Source organism: Dendropsophus ebraccatus, chromosome 7 (genome assembly GCF_027789765.1).
Source record: "Dendropsophus ebraccatus isolate aDenEbr1 chromosome 7, aDenEbr1.pat, whole genome shotgun sequence".
NCBI lineage: Eukaryota > Metazoa > Chordata > Amphibia > Anura > Hylidae > Dendropsophus > Dendropsophus ebraccatus.
In genome coordinates this window covers 578,013-599,541 of record NC_091460.1, presented here as the reverse complement: position 1 = coordinate 599,541, position 21,529 = coordinate 578,013, and the positions used below count along the sequence as shown (strand labels likewise).

Genomic DNA, 21,529 nt, shown 5'->3' with positions numbered 1-21,529 from the left:
GCTGCTGACTGGAGAGGTGACACTGGGGAATGCTGGGAGATGATAGAGTAATCCAGGAGGCAGCAGGCTGGGGGGGATGACTGTGTGATCATTGTGTGTGTCAGGTTCCTATAAGGTGTCCGGATGTGGCCGTCTATTTCTCCATGGAGGAGTGGGAGTATGTAGAAGGACACAAGGATCTGTACCGGGGGGAGCAGCCGCTCATGATGGAGGATCAGCCGCCCGGCCTCACAGCACAAGGTAAGAGGAGACCTTCCTGATGCTAGAGAGCAGGGGGGAGGGGCCCCTACTTCCTCCTCCTCCCATCCTCCTCCTCCTGCCATCCTCCTCCTCCTCCCATCCTCCTCCTCCCATCCTCCTCTTCCTCCCATCCTCCTCCTCCTCCCATCATCCTCCTCCTCCCATCATCCTTTTCCCATCCTCATCCTCCTCCCCCTCCTCCCATCCTCATCCTCCTCCTCCCATCATCCTCCTCCTCCTCCCATCATCCTCCTCCTCCTCCCATCCTCCTCCTCCTCCTCCTCCTCCTCCTCCCATCCTCCCCCATCCTCCTCCTCCTCCTCCTCCCATCCACCTCCTTCCATCCACCTCCTCCCATCCTCCTCCTCCCATCCTCCTCCTCCCATCCTCCTCCTCCCATCCTCCTCCTCCCATCCTCCTCCCATCCTCCTCCTCCCATCCTCTTCCTCCTCCCATCCTCCTCCCCCCATCCTCCCCCCATCCTCCCCATCCTCCTCCTCCCATCCTCCTCCTCCCATCCTCCCCTCTTCCTCCCATCCTCCTCCTCCTCCCATCCTCCTCTTCCTCCTCCCATCCTCCTCCTCCTCCTCCCATCCTCCTCCTCCCCCCCATTCTCCTCCTCCTCCTTCCCCCCATTCTCCTCCTCCCATCTCCCTTCTCCTCCTCCCATCTCCCTCCTCTTCCTCCCATCCTCCTCCTCCCATCCTCCTCCTATCCCCCCCCCATCCTCCCATCCTCCTCCTCCTGATGACATGTAGCAGTGTATAATGGATTGGCTCCCTGTGTGTTCCCTACAGATGGAGGCAGTGACAGGAATCCACCAGAGAGGTGTCCCCGTCCTCTGTATTCCCAGGACTGTCCAGAGGGAAATGTCCCAGCAGACAATCAGCAGGTAGATGAGGCTGATGCTATAGCACTATATCTCTATAGCGCCCCCCGGTGCTGGTGGTTGTTGCTCCTGCACTCATAGATGTGATGAGGCTGATAGATACATGTTGCTGGTTTCTTATGTTGATGTGTTAGATTTTCCCTCCTGTCTGCTGGATTGTACTGAATTGTTCTATATGTCCCATCAGGGGGGAGATCAGGTGACTAATATTAAAGTGGAGGATGAAGCAGAAGAAGAGAGGATGAGGGGCGATCCCCGGTGTATGAGTGAGGTGAAGGAGGAGGAGACGCCGGGAGCTGCTATACCAGGTAGGGGAGGATGGAGTTACACAGGGCGGTGAGAGGAAACTAAGCTGAGACTTCCTGTTCTGTCTGTGATGATAAGGAGGAGGCGGCTGCTGCAGTACATTGGGGGATATATACTAACAAAGATGTTTTGGCATAATTTCATATCTAATGTGTTTAGTCAAATTTATGTAAATTGTCTAATAGTATAGTAAATGTGTCTTAAAAATAATGGTCTTTTAATTAGTCTCATAAATTCAAGGTAAAGTGCAGCTCACCCAGAACTCTGTGACTGAGGTAACTAGACACAGATGTATAGCTGATACGCCCAACAAAACCCTGAGTAAAGAGAAACCAAAAGTCTGTCCTATAGGTCACAGATAATGAAACAAAAAGAGATACAGATTAAGGCTATGTTCACACTACGTATATTTGAGGCTGTATATTTGAGGCTGTATAGCAACCAAAACTAGGAGTGGATTGAAAACACACAAAGGATCTGATCACACAATGGTGTAATTGAGTGGATGGCCGCCATATAATGGGAAATATTTGCTGTTATTTTAAAACAACGGCTGTTGTATTGAAATAATGGCCGTTATTTACCGTTATATGGCGGCCATCCACCCAATTACACCATTATGTGAAAAGATCCTTTCTGTGTTTTCAATCCACTCCTAGTTTTGGTTGCTATGAGGACCTGACATGAGGACCAAATACTGCCTGAAATATACTGTGTGTGAACCCAGCCTAACAATGAATCTGTTATTTACTGAATCAATAAAACCGTATCATAAAACAAAATTAATGAGCAATGGAGAAAATACACAGAATAATGAGATAATGGAGTAATAGACATGAATCACCGGAGGAGCCATAAAATACACAGAATAATGGAGTAATAGACATGAATCACCGGAGGAGCCATAAAATACACAGAATAATGGAGTAATAGACATGAATCACCGGAGGAGCCATAAAATACACAGAATAATGAGATAATGGAAATGAATCACCGGAGGAGCCATAAAATACACAGAATAATGAGATAATGGAGTAATAGAAATGAATCACCGGAGGAGCCATAAAATACACAGAATAATGGAGTAATAGAAATGAATCACCGGAGGAGCCATAAAATACACAGAATAATGGAGTAATAGAAATGAATCACCGGAGGAGCCATAAAATACACAGAATCATGAGTTGATAGATTGATTAGAATATGGATGATTCTACTAATAAATTAATAAAATAAAAATTAATGAGCAAAAAGCAGCATTCACAAGAGCAGAGATCTCCCTTCAAAACAGTAGTGGAATACGACTCCCATCAAGGACAGTGAAGGCGGCAAGTGATGGGGAAGTAGTTGAGGATAGACGGCGCAGGGCACTAGAAGCGCATGGGGATTACAATCCGATATGTTGTGTCGGTGGATAGTGAGGTTACAGTTGTATAATAATCACAGCAAGACGGTGGGGCCCCACTGTCACTCACCGATACCGCTGACGTCACAGTCTTCTGAACAGACAAGCGCGCGCTTACCGGGGACGCTAGAGATCCGACCTCCTGGAGTGGTGAGCAGTGCTTGTGCACCAAAATTCATCTTGCTAACTGCTTTAAGACATTTGAATACGTGATTTATCCCTTTTGAATGTGCCGCAACTAAGCCGTCATTCCAAACTGAGCGCTTACAACAGAGCAAATACGGCCGTACGGCCGTGCACCAGCAGAGTTCACAAGTCGGCCTACACAAACAGGCTGCAATCAGTTATACTACTGTAACTTCACTATCCACCGAACTGCTGAACCCTCCAACCACTGACACAACATATCGGATTGTAATCCCTGTGCGCTTCTAGTGCCCTGCGCTGTCTATCCTCAACTAAGTGCTACCGCCTTCACTGTCCATGATGGGAGTCGTATTCCACTACTGTTTTGAAGGGAGATCTCTGCTCTTGTGAATGCTGCTTTTTGCTCATTAATTTTTATTTTATTAATTTATTAGTAGAATCATCCATATTCTAATCAATCTATCAACTCATTATCCTGTGTATTTTATGGCTCCTCCGATGATTCATTTCTATTACTCCATTATCTCATTATTCTGTGTATTTTTCCGTACGTATTTTCTCCATTGTTCGTTAATTTTGTTTTATGATACGGTTTTATTGATTCATTGTTAATTTGTATCTATTTATGTTTCATTATCTGTGACCTAGAGGACAGACTTTCGGTTTTTCTTTAGTCTAATAAATTTACCTGGTTCGGAGCAGACATAGCGATGCGCCAATATATGCGACTTTTTAAAAAATTGCGCAGTTAATACATTTAGCTAAAAAAAGAATTCTGGCGCACTTTTGATCTAATTAACAACAACAAATCTAATTCAAAAAGTTACATCTGATTTGGATAGTCTTGTCTAAAAAAGCTTCATAAATTCATATTAGATTTATATTGAGCGCAAACAAGATATATTGGACTAAAAACAGGCGCAATTAGGTGATAACTGTCCCCCATTGTGTCTATCACCATGAGACATATCACTATATCTTATGAGGCCTCAGTAGTCAGATACCGTGGATATTATCTTGTTTGTCAAGACACTTTTTAAAAACAGCTCAAATAACTGGACCAAATCCCTCATCCTGAGCTCCTGTGTGTATCCAGAAGAAACGGTATATTCCTCTACTTTGTGGTTTATGAAATAAAAATAACAAAATTCCTATTTACTCCTCACAGAGAATGTCGGTATCTCTGAGGAGAACACTGTGTTACTGCTGAATTATAAGGAAGAAGCTGGCAGTGCGGAGCAGCGCTCCTCAGGAGAAGCCCTCCTCCCCCTTACTGTACATCCAGGACGTCACACTACAGATCTATCATATAATCCTCCTGACCATGAGGAACCTTCTCCTGACCGCTCACACACCGCGACCACAGGGGCGGGTCACAGAAGGGGGGAAAGGATTCAATGTGATGAACGTGGAAAAGAGTTTACAAAAAGATCAGATCTTATTAGACACACAAGAATTCACACAAGAGATAAGCCATATACATGTTCAGAATGTGGGAAATGCTTTGCATACAAATCAGCATTTATGTTACACGAGAGAATTCACACAGGAGAAAGGCCACATTCGTGTTCAGAATGTGGGGAAAGTTTTACGAGGAAATCGGCTCTTGTTAAACATCAGAGAATTCACACAGGAGAGAAGTCGTATGCATGTTCAGAATGTGGAAAATGCTTTGCATACAAATCAGAATTTATGCTACATGAGAGAATTCACACAGGAGAAAGGCCACATTCGTGTTCAGAATGTAAGGAAAGTTTTACGAGGAAATCGGCTCTTGTTAGACATCAGAGAATTCACACAGGAGAGAAGCCTTATGCATGTTCAGAATGTGAAAAATGCTTTATAAGTAAATCCGCTCTCATAAACCATGAGAAAATTCACACAGGAGAGAAACCGTTTACCTGTTCAGAATGTGGGAAATGTTTCACACATAAATCACATCTTGTTACACATGTAAGAGTTCACACAAGAGAGAAGCCATATTCATGCTCAGAATGTGGAAAATGTTTTATAGATCAATCAGCTCTTATTCAACATCAGAGGAGTCACACAGGAGAAAAGCCGTATGCATGTTCAGAATGTGGAAAATGCTTTACAAGTAAATCTGCTCTGACAAACCATGAGAGAATTCACACAGGAGAAAAATCATTTTCATGTTCAGAATGTGGGAAATGTTTTTCACGTAAATCACTGCTTGTTATACATGAGAGAAGTCACACTGGAGAGAAGCCGTATTCTTGCTCAGAATGTGGGAAATGTTTTGGACAAATAACACATCTTGTTGTACATGAGAGAGGTCACACAGGAGAGAAACCATTTTCATGTTCTGAATGTGGGAAATGCTTTGCAAAGAAAACAAATCTAATTAGACATAAGAGAAGTCACACGGGAGAGAAGCCATTTTCATGTTCAGAATGTGGGCTGTGTTTCGCAGAAAAAGGAACTCTTGTTAGACATGAGAGAATTCACACAGGAGAGAAGCCGTATTCATGTTAAGAATGTGGAAAATGTTATTATTAGTAAAGCCAATCTTCTGGATCATCAGAGACTGCACAAAGGGGAGAAGCCCATGATATACCTGTAGTGCCTTCCTGCTGCGTTCCTCATTGTTAAGTGCATTACTGTAATCATTAAAAATGTTAAATCTAAGATGAAAGACTCTTTCTCCTTCACAGACTCCGGCTGCTCCAGGCTGATATTGTCCTCCTCCTTCTCAGACTGTGTGGTGTCCCATCACGGGTGTTGCTATTAGTTACACCGTTCATAAAAGCCTGTACTTTTTCCAGTGTAAGTGGTGATGTAGTAGTGGCAACGTTTCGCCACAAGATGTCACTATTGCAAGTATGTGTATTCTGCACAGTTGTAGTATTGAAAGGGTTATTGTTTGTTTAAATATCACATGGATCTGTAAGCCAATGAGAGTACACTGTTTCCTATCATTTCTCTCTTTACTTCTCACATATGCACTCCTCACCCACTCACAGCACACCTTACAGGGGCTGTAGATAGGAAGTCACATGGGTAGAGCAAGTGTAGTGTCTTTTGTCGCACACCAGAACGACCTCTACAGCGGTCCAGTTGGGCCCTGGCCCTCTGTCAGGTCCCCAGTCTGAGTGTGCAGTTTAGAAGCAGACCTAGACACATGCAACCTACAGTTTCTTCTCAAGTAACTCCACTCAACACTATGCAGTGTTAAGCTTCCACTAGAGAGGAGAAGTCAGAGATCATCTCAACCCACGCCAAGGACAAGGAGAGTCACAGTGCAGGACAGTATCCACAAAGCAAGGCTACAAACTGATCAGGATAGAGCAAAGTTGCTAGAAGCCTATGCATTCTATCTCGCAGCGCAGGTGTAAGCAGGGAACCCTCAGCATTCCGCTCATCCCAGGTGTCACCCACTAGGACGGGTCCCCCGACTCTGGTGGGCAATAGCTGGTGCAAAGACCAAAGAGTCAAAACAGGGTATTAATGCAAAGCTGTATGACCTGCTGCATACAAGTATTTTCAGAGTAAACCAGTAAACCAGCCACCATAACTGTGTGCCCAACCGGCACTGGCGTCACTATATAACATCACTGGGCCCGGCTGTATCTCGGCCAACCACCATAAAACTGGCGTCAGGACAGACTGGGTTTAGGAATACCAGCGGAGAATCCAAGAAGCCCAAGAAATAGTCAACAATAGAATGAAGGAAGCTCATCACCGCCAAGAGGAAGACTATAACCGGCGTGCCCACGCCCAACCTCTCAAAATTGGTGATAGAGTCTGGCTAAAAGAAGGTCATCGTTCTGGGAAACTTGATCCACTGTGGGAAGAAAATCCCTATACCATCATCTCCATTCCCCATGAAGCTGCTGGCGTGTAGCAGATTGAAAAAGCGGGGAAATTGCCTATAAATGTCCATCGCAACAGGCTGCAACTCTGCAGCAACAGAGACTTACCCCTTAAAGGGGTTCTGCCACCAATTGACCTAAATTTATTTTACTGCAGAACAGGTTTCTAAACCTAATTGCAATGTACTACACTGTCATAACAGGAAGGGCACCCCCTGCTGTTACTAGTAAAGGCTCCCTGTCCGTCCATGTTTAGAGATCTCCTGGCCGAGCATGCGTACTTCCCTCTCTGTACATGCTGAATAGAAATCCCTCCGCCTGGGGCCGGATCTATAAAGCCTATTATCTATGCAGTGTCTGGGTGCTGCCTGCTAAGAGAGGATTCCCAGCCACCACATAGTGTGCTATGCAGCAACAGCTGGGGGGCGCTGTGCAGGGGATTGATCTTTTATGGTGCAGGGAGAGCTGGAGGCACCTTGTGGGAGAATATACTACACTATATACAGGGTGTCCCCAGCAGCATAATAGATAAAGTCCCATGCTGAGAGGGAGATGGTGGGGGTGGTAGTGATGGGGTAGGCTGGGGGCACTATGTTTCCTCTTTGGCCTGGGGACTGCTCCCTTCTGTCAGTGCGGTCCCTGGAGGCCCTGACTGAGGTTCAGCATCTGCTCACTCCTTAGAAGCCGCCCCCTGCCAGCCCACAGAAGAGGACTGACTGCTGCAGGATGGAAGGAGACCACCCCCACCAGGCAATAGGTAAGTAAAATCCCTGAGGGATTATTGGGGGGGGGGGGGGGGTTTACGGAGCCGCGGGTGCCCCAGAGGAGGCAGAGCCACAGGTGTCCGGTAGTTGGAGGAGCCACCAATGGCTCACTATACTGTATCATACAGGAACCCCCCCTCCCCACTCCATATAATGTTTAGGGCCCAGTATATAGGGGATGGGGGTATTCCTGTATGATACAGTTCCCCCACCGTATTTGACATACAAGGCCTGTGAACATACAATACCCCCCTCCAGTGGCAGAACTACCGGGGCCCGGTGCCAGATCCAGTAATGGACCGGACCCCCTGAGCAGACACTCGTGTGGGAGACGGTGGCATGGTACACAAATGGGAGACACAGAACATTAGCCTAGCCGCCATGTGGGTACATGTAGGGCTTACAACCAGTGGCGGATTATAATGTGGGCGGTTTGGGCGGCCGCCCGGGGCCCGAGGCTGCGGGGGGGCCCATGCCATGCCGCCCACATTATAATCCGCCCACGCCACTGCGGCCCGGCCCGCCACTGCACTCTTGTGACCGCAAGCATTATTTCGCTCGCGGTCACAGGAGTCCCCGGCTGCCTCCGGCTGATGTGCGGCTGCCGGGGGTGTCTCGTCCTCTCCCCGGCAGCGCGCGCATCACACAGCTCATTGTGCCACCTAAGCCCTGACTTCCGGTATTAAGAGCGCACGTTAGAGACGCTCTGTACTGGAAGTCAGGGCCCAGGCGGCACAGTGAGCTGTGTGATGCGCGCGCTGCCGGGGAGAGGACGAGACACCCCCGGCAGCCGCACATCAGCCGGAGGCAGCCGGGGACAGACCAGGAGCCGGGAGGATCGACGGGGGAACGGATGGCAGGTGAGTTGTGTTTTTTTTTTATTTACTGACTGCTGTGCAAGGGGGGGGAGCAGAGGGGGACCATCTATAAGGGGGAGGAGCAGAGGGGGACCATCTATAAGGGGGAGGAGCAGAGGGGGACCATCTATAAGGGGGAGGAGCAGAGGGGGACCATCTATAAGGGGGGGGGAGGAGCAGAGGGGGACCATCTATAAGGGGGGGGAGGAGCAGAGGGGGACCATCTATAAGGGGGGGGAGCAGAGGGGGACCATCTATAAGGGGGGGGAGGAGCAGAGGGGGACCATCTATAAGGGGGGGGAGGAGCAGAGGGGGACCATCTATAAGGGGGGGGAGCAGAGGGGGACCATCTATAAGGGGGGGGAGGAGCAGAGGGGGACCATCTATAAGGGGGGGGAGCAGAGGGGGACCATCTATAAGGGGGGGGGAGCAGAGGGGGACCATCTATAAGGGGGGGGGAGCAGAGGGGGACCATCTATAAGGGGGGGGGAGCAGAGGGGGACCATCTATAAGGGGGGGAGCAGAGGGGGACCATCTATAAGGGGGAGGAGCAGAGGGGGACCATCTATAAGGGGGGGGAGCAGAGGGGGACCATCTATAAGGGGGGGGAGCAGAGGGGGACCATCTATAAGGGGGGGGGGGAGCAGAGGGGGACCATCTATAAGGGGGGGGGGAGCAGAGGGGGACCATCTATAAGGGGGGGGAGCAGAGGGGGACCATCTATAAGGGGAGGAGCAGGGGGGGAGCAGAGGGGGACCATCTATAAGGGGGGGACCATCTATAAGGGGGGGAGCAGGGGGGGAGCAGAGGGGGACCATCTATAAGGGGGGGACCATCTATAAGGGGGGGAGCAGGGGGGGAGCAGAGGGGGACCATCTATAAGGGGGGGGGAGCAGAGGGGGACCATCTATAAGGGGGGGGGGAGCAGAGGGGGACCATCTATAAGGGGGGGGGAGCAGAGGGGGACCATCTATAAGGGGGGGAGCAGAGGGGGACCATCTATAAGGGGGGGGAGCAGAGGGGGACCATCTATAGGGGGGGGGAGCAGAGGGGGACCATCTATAAGGGGGGGAGCAGAGGGGGACCATCTATAAGGGGGGGGCAGAGGGGGACCATCTATAAGGGGGGGGCAGAGGGGGACCATCTATAAAGGGGAAAAAGAGGGGGACCATCTATAAAGGGGAAAAAAGAGGGGGACCATCTATGAAGGGAAAAAGAGGGACCATCTATAAAGGGGGAAAGAGGGGGACCATCTATAAGGGGGAAAGAGGGGGATCATCTATAAGGGGGGGGAGCAGAGGGGGACCATCTATAAGGGGAGGAGCAGGGGGGGAGCAGAGGGGGACCATCTATAAGGGGGGGACCATCTATAAGGGGGGGAGCAGGGGGGGACCATCTATAAGGGGGGGAGCAGGGGGGGAACAGAGGGGGACCATCTATAAGGGGGGGGGAGCAGAGGGGGACCATCTATAAGGGGGGGGGAGCAGAGGGGGACCATCTATAAGGGGGGGGGAGCAGAGGGGGACCATCTATAAGGGGGGGAGCAGAGGGGGACCATCTATAAGGGGGGGGGGAGCAGAGGGGGACCATCTATAGGGGGGGGGAGCAGAGGGGGACCATCTATAAGGGGGGGAGCAGAGGGGGACCATCTATAAAGGGGAAAAAGAGGGGGACCATCTATAAAGGGAGGAAAGAGGGGGACCATCTATGAAGGGAAAAAGAGGGACCATCTATAAAGGGGGAAAGAGGGGGATCATCTATAAGGGGGGGGGGGAAGGGGGACCATCTCCTATAGGATTAGCACCCTCCTCTCCTGACATCCTCTGTGCTGCTGTGTCCTCCCCTATAGATCAGCCCCCTCCTCTCCTGACATCCTCTGTGCTGCCGTGTCCTCTCCTATAGGATCAGCCCCCTCCTCTCCTGACACCCTCTGTGCTGCTGTGTCCTCTCCTATAAGATCAGCCCCCTCCTCTCCTGACATCCTCTGTGCTGCTTTGACCTCCCCTATAAGATCAGCACCCTCCTCTCCTGACATCCTCTGTGCTGCTGTGACCTCCCCTATAAGATCAGCACCCTCCTCTCCTGACATCCTCTGTGCTGCTGTGACTTGGGGGGGGGGGGCGCAATATCAGGGTGAGTCGGCAATATGTTTATTGGGGGCAGCGGAAGTGGGGTGGGCAATGCTTACTGGGGGTAGCAGCAAGGGACCAAACATTATGTTTATTGGGGTCAGCAGGGAGGGGAGGCAGGCAGTGTTTTTTGGGGGACAGCATGGGGGGGGGGGGCAGTAGCAGATCATAATGTGGGCAGATTGACAGGGGGGGGGGCAGGTTGGGTGGACAGCCCGGGGCCCAGGGTACATTTAATCCGCCACTGCTTACAACACCTTGCTGGAGGCAGCTGTGCACCTCCAGCCACAAGAGCCCCCATAAACATACTTATCTGGACAGGTTTTTTGCTATGGGGCCCCATGAATCCTAGTTACACCCCTGCCCCCCTCCTTTCCCTTAGATGGGCGCTAGGTCCTTGTAGTCAGTATGATGGAGGTCACCCAGCTTTCCCAGTATCCTGTACTCAGTATGATGGAGGTCACCCAGCTTTCCCAGTATCCTGTACTCAGTATGATGGAGGTCACCCAGCTTTCCCAGTATCTTGTAGTCAGTATGATGGAGGTCACCCAGCTTTCCCAGTATCCTATACTCAGTATGATGGAGGTCACCCAGCTTTCCCAGTATCCTGTACTCAGTATGATGGAGGTCACCCAGCTTTCCCAGTATCCTGTACTCAGTATGATGGTCACCCAGCTTTCCCATTATCCTGTACTCGGTATGATGGAGGTCACCCAGCTTTCCCAGTATCCTGTACTCAGTATGATGGTCACCCAGCTTTCCAAGTATCCTGTACTCAGTATGATGGAGGTCACCCAGCTTTCCCAGTATCCTGTACTCAGTATGATGGTCACCCAGCTTTCCCAGTATCCTGTACTCAGTATGATGGAGGTCACCCAGCTTTCCCAGTATCCTGTACTCAGTATGATGGTCACCCAGCTTTCCCAGTATCCTGTACTCAGTATGATGGAGGTCACCCAGCTTTCCCAGTATCCTGTACTCAGTATGATGGTCACCCAGCTTTCCCATTATCCTGTACTCAGTATGATGGTATGATGGAGGTCACCCAGCTTTCCCAGTATCCTGTACTCAGTATGATGGTCACCCAGCTTTCCCAGTATCCTGTACTCAGTATGATGGAGGTCACCCAGCTTTCCCAGTATCCTGTACTCAGTATGATGGTCACCCAGCTTTCCCAGTATCCTGTACTCAGTATGATGGAGGTCACCCAGCTTTCCCAGGGCTAGTGGCACCCTGGTTTAAGAAGAGGTTGGGGAGCTAGAGAGCTGGCAGAGTTAGGAACCTGGAAAAGCTGGATAACAATCTCTGTAATGGCCTAAGTTTCTTAAAGAGGATGTACCACCAGTTACTTCCTCTTTTAAACTGACCTACGGATCGAACAGCGCCGCCTCGGGGAAGCTGGTGCTGCAGTCTGTTTTTCGAACCACAGTCCGGTTTCCGTTTACGATGCCGTTCTATGCACAGGTCCCGGGCCGGTGTGAAGCACTGGAGGTCGGCCAGCCCCCAGCCCCCCCCCCCCCCCCCCCCGTATGATGCGGCTGTCTTAGAATGAATGGAGCCTCGTCATAGAGGGGAGATGATCGAAAAACGGACCGTGGGACCGGCTTTCCTGTGATGGCGCCGTTCGATCGGTGTTGGTACATCCTCTTTAAAACCTTACACATATGTCACGATCAGGAAGCTGAGCTGTAAGGGGTTGTTTGACTACCTTCTTAGGAGAGTGCACTGGGGGTGGGGTCGTTGGGTAAGAATGGGGGCCTTACTATTATGTGTGGGTATAGGAGGACCTGTACTATTTCAGGCTCAGACAGGGGTGGCGGAGGCAGCTAGACATTCTTGCAGTGTTGGCAGGTTGACGGATTAGCAGGCTATATACTGGTGTGCCTCATACTGGATGCCCATGGATAGCCGCTCCAGGTTCTTTTTTTGAGCATAGAGCAGACAAGCAAGAGAAACCCCATTGAAGAAATAGTAAAGGCAGAATCTGAGCGGAATCCGCCTCACAAACTCCACTCCTAGGTTCTGCCTATTTTACGCAGTGGGCCCTGACACCTGACACTTCGATGACTGAGCGCTATTGGCGTCGTTTTCACCTTGTGTATGTAGGTCAGCGGAAGAAAACTGGGGAGCTGCTATTTTCACATGGATATTTTTAAAATTGTGGAAGGTATTAGTGCAAGCGGGGTTTTTGTTTTAACCATTTCGTGTCAGAACCCCTTTAACCCCTTCGTGCTGCAGCTAGTTTGGGCCTTAATGACCAGGCTAATTTTTCAAAATCTGACCTGTCTCACTTTATGCTCTTATAGCTCAGTGATGCTTTAACGTATGCTAGCGATTCTGAGATTGTTTTTTCGTGACATATGGCACTTTATGTTAGTGGCAAAATTTGGTCACTACTTTGTGTGTTTTTTGTGAAAAACATCAAAATATCATGAAAAATTAAAAAAATTTGCATTTTATGAACTTTGAAATTCTCTGCTTCTAAAAAAAGAAAGTCGTAGCACATAAATTAGTTACTAAGTCACATTACCAATATGTCTTCTTTATTCTGGCATAATTTGGTAAACATATTTTACTTTTTTAGGGTGTTATGGGGCTTAGAAATTTATCAGCAAATTATCACATTTTCGTGAAACTGATTTTTTTAGGGACCAGTTCTTTTTTTAAATGGATTTAGAAGTCTGGTATCCTGAAAACCCCCATAAGTGACCCCATTTTGGAAACTACACACCTTAAAGAATTAATCTAGGGGTATAATGAGCATTTTAACCCTACAGGGGCTGGAGGAAAGTATTCACAATTAGCCAGGAAAAAAATTGAAAATTTTAATTTTCCAATAATATATACGTTTAGATTAAAGTTTCTCATTTTCAAAAGGAATATGAGACAAAAAGCACCCCAAAATTTGTAATGCAGGTTCTCTTGAGTACAACGGTACCCCATATGTGGGCGTAAACCACTGTATGGGCACACAGCAGGGCTCAGAAGGAAGGGAGCGCCAATTAGCTTTTCCAATGCAGATTTTGCTGAAGAAGTTTCTGAGCGCCAGGTGCGTTTGCAGAGCCCCTGTAGTGTCAGCAGAGAGAAAACCCCCCATAAGTCACCCCATTTTGGAAAGTACACCCCTCAAAGAATTCATCTTGGTGTGTGGTGACCATTTTGACCCCACAGGTATTACAGGAAAGTATTCAAAAGAAGACAGTAAAAATGAAAAACTCGAATTCTTCCAATAATATGTTCGTTTAGTTTGAAATTTCTCAATTTCACGAGGAACAAGAGGAAAAAAGTACCCCAAAATTTGTAACGCAGGTTCTCCTGAGTACAATGGTACCCCATATGTGGGCATAAACCACTGCATGGGCACACAGGAGGGCTCAGAAGGGAAGGAGCGCCAATTAGCTTTTTCAATGCAGATTTTGCTGCAGAAGTTTTCGAGCGCCAGGTGCGTTTGCAGTGCCCCTGTAGTGCCAGCGGAGTAAAATCTCGCCATAAGTCACTCCATTTTGGAAAGTGCACCCCTCAAAGTATTCATCTTGGTGTGTGGTGACCATTTTGACCCCACAGGTATTAGAGGAAAGTATTCAAAAGTAGACAGTAAAAATGAAAAACTCAAATTTTTCCAATATTATGTTCTTTTAGTTTGAAATTTCTCAATTTCACGAGGAACAAGAGGAAAAAAGTACCACAAAATTTGTAACGCAGGTTCTCCTGAGTACAATGGTACCCCATATGTGGGCGTAAACCACTGTATGGGCACACAGGAGGGCTCAAAAGGGAAGGAGCGCCAATTAGCTTTTTCAATGCAGATTTTGCTGAAGAAGTTTCCGAGTGCCAGGTGCGTTTGCAGAGCCCCTGTAGTGTCAGCAGAGTAAAATCTCCCAATAAGTCACTCCATTTTGGAAAGTGCACCCCTCAAAGAATTTATTTTGGGGTGTGGTGAGCATTTTGACCCCACAGGTGTTTGAGGAAAATATTCAAAAGTAGACAGTAAAAATGAAAAACTCGAATTTTTCCAATAATATGTTCCTTTAGTTTGAAATTTCTCAATTTCACGAGGAACAGGAGAGAAATGTCACCCCAATATATGTAAAGCAGGTTCTCCTGAGTAGAACAGTACCCCATATGTGGGCATAAACCACTGCATGGGCACACAGCCGGGCTCAGAAGGGAAGGAGCGCCAATTAGCATTTTCAGTGCAGATTTTTCTGAAGATGTTTCTGAGCGCCAAGGTGCGTTTGCAGAGCCCCTGTAGTGTCAGCAGAATAGATTCCCCCCAAAAGTCACCACATTTTGGAAAGAGCACCCCTCAAAGAATTCATCTTGGTGTGTGGTGACCATTTTTACCCCACAGGTATTAGAGGAAAGTATTCAAAATTGGCCAGTAAAAATGAAAAACTCGAATTTTTCCAATAATATGTTGGTTTAGTTTGAAATTTCTCAATTTGACGAGGAACAGGAGAGAAAATTCACCCCAAAATCTGTAACGCAGGTTCTCCTGAGTAAAACGGTACCTCATATGTGGGCATAAACCACTGTATGGGCACACAGCCGGGCTCAGAAGGGAAGGAGCGCCAATTTACAGGAGCAAAACCGCAGCTATTAATGGTTATTAGAATAGCGCAGTTACTAAAATAAAATAAAAAAAATGAAATTACAGGTAATGTGGGGTGGTTATGGGCAACCAGGGGTGGTTACAGGTAATCTGGGGTGGTTACGGACAACATGGGGTGGTCACGGGCAACCTGCTGTGGTTACAGGCAACGTGGGGTGGTTACAGGCAACGCGGGGTGGTTACGGGCAACGTGTGGTGGTTATGGGCAACGTGTGGTGGTCACGGGCAACGTGTGGTGGTCACGGGCAACCTGCTGTGGTTACGGCAACGTGGGGTGGTTACAGGCAACGTGGGCTGGTAACGGGCAACGTGGGCTGGTTACGGGCAACCTGCTGTGCTTACAGACAATCTGGGATGGTTACGGGAAACGTGGGGTGGTTACGGGCAACCTGCAGTGCTTACAGACAATCTGGGGTGGATACGGGCAACGTGGGGTGGTTACGGGCAACCTGCTGTGCTTACAGACAATCTGGGGTGGATACGGGCAACGTGGGGTGGTTACGGGCAACCTGCAGTGCTTACAGACAATCTGGGGTGGTTACGGGCAACGTGGGGTGGTTACGGGCAATGTGGGGTGGTTATGGATAAACTGAAGTTCTTATAGGCAATCTGGGGTGGGTACCTGTAATCTGACATGGGCACCGCAATCTGGAGGGGGTCATTGGCAATTTGGGGTGGTCAGAGGCGACGTGTGGTGGTCAGAGGCGACGTGCGGTGGTCAGAGGCGACGTGCGGTGGTCAGAGGCGACGTGGCGTGGTCAGAGGCATCGTGGCGTGGTCAGAGGCATCGTGGCGTGGTCAGAGGCATCGTGGCGTGGTCAGAGGCATCGTGGCGTGGTCAGAGGCAATGCGCGGTGGTTACGTGCAATCTGGGGGGGTTACATGTAATCTGGCATGATTACGGGGAACCTGGGGGGGTTATGTGCAACCTGGAAGGGTTACAGACAATCTGGGATTGTTACTGATAAACTGAAGTGCTTATAGGTAATCTGGGGTGGGTACATGTAATTTGGGGTGGTTACGGGCAATCTGGAGGGGGTCACTGGCAATTTGCGGTGGTTACGGGCAACGTGCGGTGGTTACGGGCAACGTGCGGTGGTTACGGGCAACGTGCGGTTGTTACGGGCAACGTGCGGTGGTTACGGGCAACGTGCGGTGGTTATGGGCAACGTGCGGTGGTTACGGGCAACGTGCGGTGGTTACGGGTAACGTGCGGTGGTTACGGGTAATCTGGGGAGGGGTTAGGGGTAATTTGGGAGTAAACTGCAATTATTACTATAATAAAAAGTGTGTGTTTTATTTTTTTGTATGTTTGTCACTTTTTGTACTTTATACATTCATTTTCACTGTATTACTATGATTACTGTGATATTTTCTATCACAGTAATCATAGTTCAGTGACAGAGACCAAATTGGTCTCTGTCACTTTAAATTTTCAGAGCTTGGCTGGTTGTGAAGCGCATGCGCACTTCATAACCAGCCAGGACGTCGAGGAGGCAGGAGCTCCGTGGATCCGGTGAGTATATGGGGAAGGGAGGGTGACTCGGGGACGGGGGTGACAGGGGGGGTGGGGGGCGACTTGGGGGGTGGGGGGACATCACTTTTTATCCCCTGTCACCAATCATTTATGGTGACAGGGGATAAAAAGTGCCAGGAGCACATGGCACAAGCGATCAGCGGTATATAGTATATACCGCTGATCGCTTGTACCGGGACCCCACAGGGGGGTCCCCGATGACTGCCCCATGCTCTCCGCTACCTCCGGTGGCGGAGAGCATGGGGCTTTCATTCATTTTAACTTTTTAATCGCTGTGAACCGACGTTAGTCGGTTCACAGCGATTGCGGCGGCCATCTTGGAAATGATGGCCGCCGGGGGAGGGGGGTTAGTTATCGGGGCACTAGGGGGGTCTGATCTGGGGTCTGATATACACTTATTTCATCTCCCCCCGCCGTAGATTCACGGCGGGGGGAGATGAAAGGTGGCGGCGGCACCGGTAATCCTCTTTACCGACGGTCGCCGCTATAACGTTAATAGCGGCGATCGTCGGTAAGGGGGGGGGCCGGGACGGACCTCACACACTGCCCCAACCCCTCAGCTACCTCCGGTAGCCGGGGGGATGGGGTGGGAGCCGTCCCGGCCCCGCAGCCTTATTCTCTGCCATCGCCGTAAAAAGCTGATGGCAGCAGAATAAGGCCCATTAGTGACCGCCGTAGAAAGCCGTATCGGCGGTCACTAAGGGGTTAAATCATTGGCTGCTGAAAGTGCTAAAGAATATCCAGTTCTGTCTCGCTTCCTTCAATAGGAGAAGTGCTCCTGAACACAGAGCCCCGCTATCTGCCCCAGAGCCTGGCGACTGGTCCAGCCAAGGTCAGCCAAGGTCAGCCAAGAAGCCCAGATCGCCTCCCTTCCTGTGACCCCTGGGACCTGGAAGTTCTTTATGTAAACAAACACAAATCCAAAAAGAAGTGTTGGGAATAGTGTAAGTAGGTCGGCCAGTAACCCAGAAAAACCCGACGGTGATCTTCCTGCGTGACAACAAAAAGACAACCCTGTGACTTAGGCTATGGGAGTATTACACAGTGTACTCATCCTGGTACACAGCCAATATATACCATTCTACCCAGCCAGCTTATATCTTCTAGTAAGCTGACAGCGTATATACCAGGTGCATAATACGCTCTTGTTTGTGTCGCGTACGTACGTGGTAACGGCCAGCTGACTCTTCCCAGTGAGTATACCAGATGTAATGCGCTGAAGATTGCTGTCATGAATGTGCCTGTGCCGAACTCCGTGCGCCCCTTGGCTCGTGCTGCGCGCCTGAGATGGCGCTGATATTCAGTGTTTTGTATGTTTGTGCAGTGTCCTGAACCCTGTCTGAACACTGCTCTATTTCCTTCTGTGTTTGTTCAGCCACACCCGCTTTGCCTGAGATACTCCTGGCCACTCCGGAGTTAACTCTGATGCTGGTTAGCTAGTCTGATAGACTGTTCTCCCTGACAGTCAGGTTGCTCTTGCCCCAGGTGTTCTGAGGAGATTAGGGGTCTGGTCCAGTCAGCTCCTGTAGCACACCTTACTGTATAGGGAAGGTGTGGGCTGACTGCATGCGGCACTCTCCCTCCCCTCCTGAGAAGCATTGGGGGCCGCCTGCGAGGGGTTAATAGAGATATCCTCCTCCTTTCTCTCCCTCTCCTCCCCCTGCTACCACGCAGCCTATGGCAAGATTTCCCGGGCTTTACAGCCTATGCAGGAGCCGGGGAGGCGTAACCAGCCTTACCTTTACTGAGCGGGCTTCCTGGTTCCCGGTCAGTCCACACAAGCCCTTGGTGCAGTTTTGTGGTCCCCATGGCTTCCGCCGATGAGAATTTGCGGGCCGCGCGCCCAGTCGGGGGGTGAGGGTTGGCTCTGCGACTTCTTGGCGGAGTTCGGCCCCCCTCCGGTTGCTGGTACCTCCCGGCCTCAGCGTTCTGAGGGTCGCAGACCCGTGCGCGTCACCCGCCCCCCCCGAGCAGCTTAGTCCCAGCCCGGCACTTCCGGCTTCCGGTCGGGCGCGCGGCAGATCGAGGAGGCTCCCTCACCAGGCGGCTGCCGTATCTCTGCCTCAGGTAACCTGCCCACCCAGCGGGAGCTGCCGACCGTCGGTAAACCGGCCCTCCAGTACAGTGACTGCCTCCCAAGTGCCCATAGACTCTGCCCCTGCTCCATTAGGCCCCTCGTCGGTCCCAGCAGGTGCCGCAGTAGTGATAGGAACCCCTGCCCAGCTAGTCAGGGCCACCCCTTGGACCATCATGGGAGGGACTGGTAGTGTGTCCTCAGGGTCTGGGGGCTCCCCATTACCGGCACGGCAGCCGGAGGCGGCACAGGACACTGTAATCCCCGCTCCGCTGGAGGTTCCCCCTAGTGGGTTGGACGCCTCACAGGAGCTTTTTGATACAGACCCTGGCAGGCCCTCCGCCCCCCCACAGAGCGTGGATGCGGCCCACACGGCTGTGATAGCTTCAGCTCCCCCAGTGGAGGTTGGAGGGGTACCATCGGTATCAGGTGCCCTGTCTGTAGATAGCTGTTCCCGGGGAAGCAGATCAAGGTCTCGTAGACACCACAGTCGGGCTGGCAGCAGGTCCCGGTCTTCTGATTCTTCCCAGGGCCCACGGCGCCGCCGCCGTGGTGCTGCGTCTGATTACCATTACCGGCGCTCCGGACATCGTTCCAGGGAATCTCGGAGCTTCCGGCGTTCCAGGTCATCCCGATGGCGCTCTCCCTCTTCCTCCGAGGGGTTCACGAGTGCTTCTGAGGTGGCCGGACGGCCGTCTGAAGATCGTGGCAGAAGAGGTGCCTCCTTGCGTTACTCCAGGAGGGGGAGCCTGGTTCCAGATGCGCCGAGTCCCCCAGCGGTGGTTCCTGCGGCGACATCCGTGCAACATTCCGTTCCACAGGTCGTTCCTCTGGCGTCTTCGTCTCCATCTCCGGCTGGTGAGTTTGGTTTTACTGAGGCATGGGGGTTGGGGGGTTCGAGCCAGGCGGACTTAGTATCCGCGCTGAAGTCTATATTGGGTAAGCTTGATGCGTCTGTTTCAGGGTCCCCCTCCCCCTCCAAAAAACCTCCCACGCCTACACTTGCGGGCATACATAAGGATGCCTTGTTCTGTGGCATCAGCCCCTTAGGGGCGCATTTGGACAACGACACGAGGGAGAAAATCTGGTCAAATCAGTATATTGACATCTGGTCCCTGGTGTCCGTTGATCAGCACACTGTCGACAGGGAGAGGCGTCAGATTACAGAAGCTAACAGGGTTCTGGGCAAGCCGAAGGTAGCCAGGACCATGAATAATTGGTTACAGGCATTCGCAGTTCTTGGTTTCGTGATGGGTCAGAAGCACCCGGAACGGTGCTCAGAACTGTTTGGTTATATGGACAGCATTTACGGAGCCTACAAATCGCATGGCGGCACCGCTTGGTGGCGCTATGATGAGGATTTCCGCCGGCGCTTGGCCCTTCAGCCGGAGATTGGCTGGGCAGTCAAGGCCACGGACGTGTGGCTACGGTTAATGCTCGCCCCGAAGGCGCCCTTTCCCAGCGGGGCCACTGGTCCAGGGCAGGTTGCAGCCTCAGGGTCAGTGGCCGTGCGGCGTCCGGGAACTTGCTGGCTCTTTAACGAGGGCCACTGCAGGTTCGCCGGACTCTGTAAGTTTAAACACGAATGCTCCTCCTGTGGAGGGGCTCACGCGGCAGCGAGATGTTCCAGACCCTCTGTCAAGCAAGTGCCAAAAGCCGCTTCTTCCGAGATCAAGGACGCCGGTGAGCGTAGCCGCGATGGCCCCTTGGCTCGATCAGTACCCCAATAAGCCGGAGGCAGAAGTACTGCGCTCTGGTTTTCAAGTCGGGTTTTTCATCCCGTTCAATTACTCTAGTTCCCCCACGTTTGCGGATAATTTGAAGTCGGCACGGGACCACCCCGAGGTGTTGCTCGAGAAGGTGTGGCGGGAGGTTGAGCTGGGTAGGATGGCGGGTCCGTTTAGTTCCCCCCCCCCTTCCATAACCTGCGAGTGTCACCCCTGGGGGTGGTCCCCAAAAAAGAATCAGACAAGTTTAGGCTCATACATCACCTGTCCTACCCCCGGGGCTCCTCCGTTAATAATGGAATAACGTCTGATGACGCATCTGTGTCTTATGTTTCTTTTGACAGGGCTGTCATGCTGGTGAGACGTGCAGGTAGGGGAGCACTGCTGGCTAAGTCGGACATAGAATCCGCCTTTCGATTTGCTGCCGGTGTATCCGGAATGTTACCACTTGCTCGGTTGTGTTCTGGAAGGTGAATTCTTTTACGACATGTGTCTGCCGATGGGCTGCTCTATTTCGTGCCATTACTTTGAGGTTTTCAGCTCCTTTTTGGAGTGGGTGGTACTTTACGAGACCGGCCACAGTTCGGCCATTCACTACCTCGATGACTTCCTATTCGTGGGTCCAGCGGGGGAGGGGGTGTGTAATTTTTTACTGTCCACTTTCCAATTTTTCATGTCCAGGTTCGGGGTCCCCTTGTCGGTGGAAAAGACGGAGGGCCCTACTACAAGGCTCTCGTTTTTAGGTATAGAGATCGATACTGAGGAAATGGTTTTCCGTCTTCCCATCGACAAGTTATCCCGAGTGTTGGACTTGATCGAAGGGTTTTTGAGCGTGGACAAGGTCACCCTGCGGCAATTGCAATCGCTATTAGGGCTGCTAGTGTTTGCGTGCCGAATCATGCCCATGGGCAGAATTTTTTCTAGGCGTTTGGCCATGGCCACGGCAGGGGCAAAGCGTCCCGATCACCGCATTCGTTTGACTCGGGTGCTTAAGGCAGACCTTATGGTA

The 21,529-nt window shown here is 50.8% G+C and overlaps 3 protein-coding genes across 5 annotated transcripts in view; 2 read left to right on the top strand and 1 right to left on the bottom strand.

Moving 5' to 3' along the window:
• Positions 1-5,599, top strand: part of LOC138797169 (zinc finger protein 84-like) — a 221,087-nt gene extending 215,488 nt beyond the window's left edge. The window contains exons 1-2 of one of the 2 annotated variants that reach the window (XM_069976999.1): positions 1,305-1,437; positions 4,156-5,599. In XM_069976999.1, coding sequence (XP_069833100.1) covers positions 1,305-1,437; positions 4,156-5,483 — 1,461 coding nt within the window. In that variant the 3' untranslated portion in view covers positions 5,484-5,599. Of the gene's footprint in view, positions 1-1,304; positions 1,438-4,155 lie in introns of those variants that run through there. The other variant, XM_069976998.1, reaches the window with a different exon arrangement.
• Positions 1-21,529, bottom strand: part of LOC138797178 (zinc finger protein 300-like) — an 898,668-nt gene that overhangs the window by 619,763 nt on the left and 257,376 nt on the right. The window lies entirely within an intron of this gene.
• LOC138797165 (zinc finger protein 585A-like) overlaps positions 1-21,529 on the top strand; it is a 119,198-nt gene that overhangs the window by 46,480 nt on the left and 51,189 nt on the right. The gene's annotated exons all lie outside the window — the stretch shown is intronic.